Source organism: Tympanuchus pallidicinctus, unplaced genomic scaffold, assembly GCF_026119805.1.
Source record: "Tympanuchus pallidicinctus isolate F22 unplaced genomic scaffold, pur_lepc_1.0 scaffold18, whole genome shotgun sequence".
NCBI classification, from domain to species: Eukaryota; Metazoa; Chordata; class Aves; order Galliformes; family Phasianidae; genus Tympanuchus; species Tympanuchus pallidicinctus.
In genome coordinates, this window is record NW_026294699.1 from 120,082 (window position 1) to 126,460 (window position 6,379).

At 57.7% G+C, this 6,379-nt stretch overlaps 1 protein-coding gene across 1 annotated transcript; it reads right to left on the reverse strand.

The window, feature by feature from the left end:
* Window positions 1-274: 274 nt before the first annotated feature.
* Window positions 275-5,410, reverse strand: ANKS4B (ankyrin repeat and sterile alpha motif domain containing 4B). The gene is made up of 2 exons (XM_052679813.1): window positions 5,155-5,410; window positions 275-1,841 (listed from the first exon to the last, which is right to left on the reverse strand). Exons 1-2 carry the CDS (start codon window positions 5,373-5,375, stop codon window positions 788-790), a joined length of 1,275 nt encoding a protein of 424 aa, XP_052535773.1. The 5' UTR covers window positions 5,376-5,410; the 3' UTR covers window positions 275-787.
* Window positions 5,411-6,379: the final 969 nt, after the last annotated feature.

Here is a 6,379-nt window from a genome sequence, read left to right on the forward strand (position 1 = left end):
TCGGCCTGCGTGCCAGCCGTGCCCTGCAGGGACGCGCAGAACAATGAACGCGGAAAAGAGCCGTCGGCCTCGCGTCCGCAGAGGGAATTGTCTCCCGGTGCCGCTTAGGACGCCGTGTGTGCCGGCACACAGCGAGGCAGGAGGAGGTGCCGCTCACCGCTCTTGGATCTCAGCGGGGATTTCAGGCACTCCTCAGCAACAGCAGCAGAGAAACGTGAGCGGCAGCACGGGGCTGGCTGATACTCCTATTTACCTGAATTCAGACACGAGCAGAGGCGATGAGCCCCGGCCGGAGCCAAGGAGCAGATTTTATTCTAGCAGAGCAGCAGCGCTGAGAAGAGCAGTTTGCAGCAATCTAACACGGGGACGGAGATAAACCGGGAAGCCTGGAGCTCTAGGAACGCTCGGTGCTGTTTTGCAGAAGAACGGAGCGGCTCGTTAAGACGGGCGGCGCGTTCAGTAAACCCAAAGACCCTGCCCACGTAAGCAAGGAGAACGAGCCCTGGATTACAGCTCTTGGCTCTTACTGTCATGAACTTCTGGCAGAGCGTGCCCAAATCCACACTGCAGCCCGCACACCTCTGCCACCAACCTGGAGCGAGGAGCCCTGGTCTGACTGCACATCTCTGCGTTACCGCGAGCTCTTTGCATTCCATGAGCTCCTTGCATCGCCGTGAGCTCTTTGCCCTTTGCATTAGCAGTGGTGTGAGAAGAGTCGCATGCTGTTTTGAAGCAGGAAAAGATCTCAGCGTGCAGATCAGCAGATCTCAGCAACGGGGATGCTGTTTTACAAGCAGGTATCCACAGTCTTTCCGGGATCCTGGAATGCCTGTTTCCTTTTACTCACAGCACTCAGGACTTTTTTTCTTGGACCCAGCTCCACCTGAATGCTCTGTAGGTCTTCATCAGAACACAGCATCAGGGCATCTAAATCCATTTTTTCCCTCATGAAGACGGGTAGGAACTCATCCAGCATCTGTGAGGCCAGAAACACCTCCAGCGGTGTGCTCTCTGCTTCCTCGTCATCCCAGAGCAGCTCCTCCTCCTGCCAGGGAACATCTGCCCCACTTCCAGCATTGCCCTCCATGCTGCTCTCAGCACTTTCGTTCTGGAAGAGCTCGCTGGACATTTTAAAGCTGATACCTTCTTTCTGGGAAGACACAGTTCCGGGATCTATATCTGCAGCCAAATTCCTTCCAAACACAATCTTGCCGAGACCTGGCCGTGTGAAAATGGAGAGCTGGCCGTCATCATCGGGTAAGTCGTCCTCCTCCCTCTCATCGAATAAGTGCATCACGCTTCCCCTGTCCCCGCCGTCTGCCTGGCCGTTGCTTTGTGGCTCCTGGCTTCTCGTGCTGCCGGCCGTCCTTTTTGCCTTCAGTTTGAAGGTATCCTTCAGGTTTTTGGAGAAAGGAGCTGCTGTATTCGATGTGAAGAGAGTCGGCAGCTTCACCCTGGAGTGAGTCCCTCTGGAGGAGGTCACCGAGCCAACCTTCTCCTTCTCCTTCATATAGCTCCTGTTCATTTCGTGCTGGTGCTTCTCCTGCCGCTTCTCGCACTCCTTGATCTGTTTCTCCACATTCCTCTGGGCCTGGGCCTTCTGTTTGGAGACCTTCCTGGGGTTGGCCACATTCTGTTCCATGGCGGCCCTGTCCAGCAGTCTGACACACTCGTGGCGATCTCTGCTGGCAGCCACGTCCAGCGCCGTGCGGAGCTCGTTGTCCAGAGCGAATACGTTGGCACCGAAGCTGACCAGAAAGGAGACGCAGTGGATGTGACCGTTGCACGCGGCGTGGTGGAGCGGAGTGTTCCCCCAGATGTCACATTTGTCCGGATCGCCTCTGAGGAGGAAAATGGCACAGAGTGAGTGGCACACGGAGGACAGCACCGTGCGTGAAGCAGTGAAGCAGAACCAGCACCCAACGGTTACCTCGACTGCTGTAGGAGCGCGGCCCGATGGCAGCAGGTTGGCCTCGCTCCATCCTGGGGAGCCGTGCTGCACCCCGAGCAGCGTGGGCAAACCCCGATCACTGCTCACCCGTGAGTTTGCTGTGCCCGCGATCCCTATGGAGCAGCAGGGTGTCCTTCTTACAGCAGGGCTGTGGGGCTTTGGCACAGCCCTGCCTGCTCCCTGCCCACCTCAGCTGCCCACTGCCGTGCGGCGGCAATCAGCAGCACACCCGGCCTCTGCCTGCACCTTGGAACAGAGGGCACGGCTGCTCCCTGACCTTCCGGGCAGAGTATTGCAAAGGTGTTCCTGCCTCTTGGCACGACAAAAATCGGGACAGTACAGGGAGGATCCCTCACCAGCCACAGCGAAGTGCAATTAATGCGCCCACGCAATGGCAGCGGAGCAGCAGGGGGTAAATGAGGAGCAGCAAAGTGCGGCTCCTTTGTCTCCATTGGTGTTGGGTTGGGCACAGACAGATTTCGGTTTCATTCAGTTCTTTTGTTTTCTCCACATGGTTCTTTTGCTTGTGGGGTTTGGAAAGTAGAATTTCATTGGGAAATTGGAAAACAAAAGAAACAAAATAAAAGCCATATTATTTTCAACAAAATTTAAAGCCAGTGAAAATAATTGCATCCCTTTTGTACTGACTGCACACAGAGCTGCTGCCTGCAGGCTGGGATGGGCCTGGCTTGGCTCACGGAATCTCAGAATCACAGAATGGCTTGGGTTCATCAGGATCATCAGATTCCACCCTGAGCTGCAGGCAGGGCTGCCAACCACAAGGTCAGGATTAGAACAGGTCGCACAGGGCCCATCCAGCCTGGCACCTCCAGGGACGGGGCATCCTCAGCATCTCTGGGCATTGGTGCCAGCACTGCACCACTCTCACTGAAAAACTTCCCCTGACATCCAAACTAAATCTCCCCTCATTTAGAATCACAGAATCACAGGACAGTTTGGGTTGGAAGGGACCTTTCAGAGCATCTCGTCCCAACCCCCTGCTGCAGGCAGGGACACCTCCCATAGCCCAGGTTGCTCACAGCCCCATCCAGCCTGGCCTCCCAGCAGTGCTTCCAGGCAGGGGGCATCCACAGCCTCACCGGGCAGCCTGTGCCAGTGTCTCCACCTCACAGTAAAGAATGTCTTCCTAACGTTTAGCCAAAATCTACTCTTCCAGTTTAAAGCCGTTTCCCCTCGTCCTGTCCCTACCCGCCCTTATAAAAAGTCTCTCCCCAGCTTTTCCGTAGGCCCTTCAGGTCCTGGAAGGGCTATAATGTCTCCCCAGAACCTTTTCTTTTCCAGGCTGCACAGCCCCGGCTCTCAGCCTGTCCTCGTAGTGGAGGTGCTCCATCCTCTGATCATCTTCATGGCCTGCAGCAGCTCCGTGTCCTTGTGCTGAGGGCTCCAGAACCGGATGCAGAACTGCAGGTGGGATCTCACGAGAGCAGAGCAGAGGGATGGAATCACCTCCCTCTCCCTGCTGGTCACGCTTCTCTTGATGCAGCCCAGGATCTGTTTGGCCTCCTGGGCTGCAAGCACGCGTTGCTGGCTCATGTTGAATCTTTGGTCCACCAACACTCTCTGCCCAGCCTGCATCTGTGCTTGGGATTGCAAGTTTGGTTTTAAGGTGGGGGCCGGGCCGGCTGTGCGGCAGCAGTGGCAGTGCAGCACGTGGGCAGGGTGCAGCTGGGGGCAGTGGTTTTCCACTCAGACTTACAGGAACACACGTGTGCATCTCTGCTTCCGTGTCCGTTCCCCAGAGCCAGCGGCTGCAGCAGAGCACGGCAAATTCCTCAACCCCATGCCAGCAGCAGAGCTGTCACCCCCAGCCTTGCAGGGCCCCACAGCCCTGCCTGGGGTCTCTCCTCACCCCGCACCCCGCTGGCCTTGCAGCCTCATTCATGTGATAGTGAGTGGGGTAGAGTTTTGTGGCCACGATGGCTCCTCGGTTCCTCTTTCCTTACTGTCCCAGCAGAAAGAAGGAAGCAGATCTGCCCCCCTCGTGTGACACAGACAGGCAGAGCACACCTCCTGCTGCCTGGGAAGGCGAACTCTCTGGAGACAAGGGCTCGCTCACGCTGTCACACTGACACGTCCGCCAGGGTCTGTGTGTGCTGCAGGCCCAGCACCCTGCAGGATGCACCCCATGGAGGGAATGCCTCCTCACTGCACCTCTGTTGGGAAACTGCCTTTGCTTCTGGGAAAGGATGAATTCATTAAAAAAAAAGATCTAAGAAAGCATGGACTGCACAGCAGACTGAGCATCTCCCAGAACTCAGCTTCCCCCCAGCAAACACCCAGTGAGCTGCTGGCAGCGCCTGCTGAGCGCACCGGGATGCGCAGAATGGAGCGCTGGGACGGCAGACGCAGAGCTGCCCCGCACCGAGGAAGCAGGAGCACATGGAGCACATGGAGCAACACGAGGCCCTTCTGGGCTTTGTGCCCTCTGCTGCAGCTTCTCTGAGCGCATGTGGAAGTTTTAGCTGTTCTCAAGGCAGAAGGGGTTTTCTGAACTCATACCTTGAGGTTGCTCGGTTATTTGTTCCCTGGGCGGTCGTTCCCTGTGCTCTGTGGACTCTCAGTACCTCCTTGCAGCCTCCTTCATCGCACAAGTTAATTTTTGCTTTCCCTGGAGGCGCAGCCACAGCAATAGAGTCCAAAGGCCCTTTTTACAGTGCAGCCACAGCCCCGCCTGAGCTCAGCTGTACAGCAGATCTGTGGCAATCCCATTGGGGTGTGATGTTTTCAAAGCTGCTTCTAGGCAAGGAGAACTGAATGCATCCAAGCACTTCATCAAACGTTCCCCCCAATCTCCTTCACACCATTCAGACTGAAAACACAATCCAGAGGACAACTTAACCTCCATCTCACCCCAGAATGAACATTCTCTTTACTCTGTTTCCCCCCTCCTAAACCTTGCGAGAGAATCACAGCACGAAACGTCAGCCCTGGAGGGAGCGCTGCAGCGACGGGGACAGGACCCCGTTCGGTGATGCTGCAGGACGGTGTCCTCCCACCGTAAAAAAGGATTGCCACCGGGGAACGAGGGGCTGCTCGGCCACGCCGTGCACGGCAGTTCGCAGAGCTGGCTGCCCGAAGGGGCGCCGCGGCTCCGGCAGCTCTCGGGGCGTCGCTGCGGCGTGGAAATAAGAGCTAATTGGGTCGGCGCCACAGCCCCGAGAGAGGGAGGCCGCCCCACTCACCCTCTGCGGCAGATGACCTCCAGAGCCTCCAGGCGCCCGTGGTACGCGGCCAGCAGCGTGGGCGTCATCCCGTCCTCATCGGAAGCGTTGAGGTCTTTCCGAGTGGCTTCTTTCAGCAGCTCCAGGTTGCCGTCGGCCGCCGCGCGGTGATACCTGCTCGACATCTTCACCGCCAGCAGCCCGCCTGCAGGGCGGCCCGCCCACGGCCGGAGCTGCGGCATCGCCCCAGGCGCAGGGCGGCCGAGGGGAGCAAAGTCCTGCCTTGCGCACGGCGGGCGGCGTTCCGCTTCCCTTCCCGAGCAGCGGCCACACCGCCACAGCACTGCTTCCTTTCTTGCGTGGGGTGCTGCCGAAATGCAGGGGGGTCCTTCACCTTTCTGGTGTCTCTGCTGCTGTTGCTGGCAGCTACGTTTTCGAGTACAGATGGAGCAACGCGGCGGATTTCCTCCGGGCAGCACAGAAGCTCCAGCAGCAGTAGCCTGCTGCTCCTGAGCCCGTGGCTGCACACACTGCTGGTGCAGATGGGACGCTCCGCCCGGCCTCGTCCTCACAGGCACAGGTCTCAGTTATCACAGAATCACAGAATGGCCCGGGTTGGAAGGGACCTCAAGGATCACGAAGCTCCAACCCCCTGCTGCTGTGTGCAGGGCCACCAACCTCCTCATTTAATGCCAGCCCAAGCTGCCCAGGGCCCCATCCAGCCTGGCCCCCAACACCTCCACGGATGGATGGGGCATCACAGCCTCTCTGGGCAGCTGTTCCAGCCCCTCACCACTCTCACAGCACAGAACTTCCCCCTGACATCCAACCTCAGTCTCCCCTCCCTCAACTCCAAACCATTTCCCCTCGTCCTGCTGTCATCTGCCCTTTCCTAGAGCTGACTCCCCTCCTGTTTGTAGGCTGCCTTTCAGTCCTGAAGGCTGCAATGAGGTCATCCTGCAGCTTCTCTTCTCCAGGTGGAACGAGCTCAGCTCCCTCAGCCTGTCAAGTTTAGCCTGTCAGTTTAGACATTATTTCCATTGATGGCAGTGGAGCAATGGGTTACCCTGTGAGGGAAAGCCTGTGGAACTAGAGCACAGGGTTGGATGCTAGGAAAAACGTCTCCAAAAGAGCAGTGATGCATTGGAACAGGCAGCCTGGGGGGGAGGGAAGTCACCATCCCAGGAGGGACCCAAGATCCACAGAGATGATGTGGCACTGAGGGATGTGGGCAGTGGGAAACATT

Coding starts and splice junctions, on each gene's coding strand:
- ANKS4B (XM_052679813.1), bottom strand. CDS start 5,375: ATGCCGCAGCTCCGGCCGTGGGCGGGCCGCCCTGCAGGCGGGCTGCTG. Junction 1,842..5,154: donor GAGGTCATCTGCCGCAGAGG/GTGAGTGGGGCG, acceptor TTTCCTCCTCAG/AGGCGATCCGGACAAATGTG.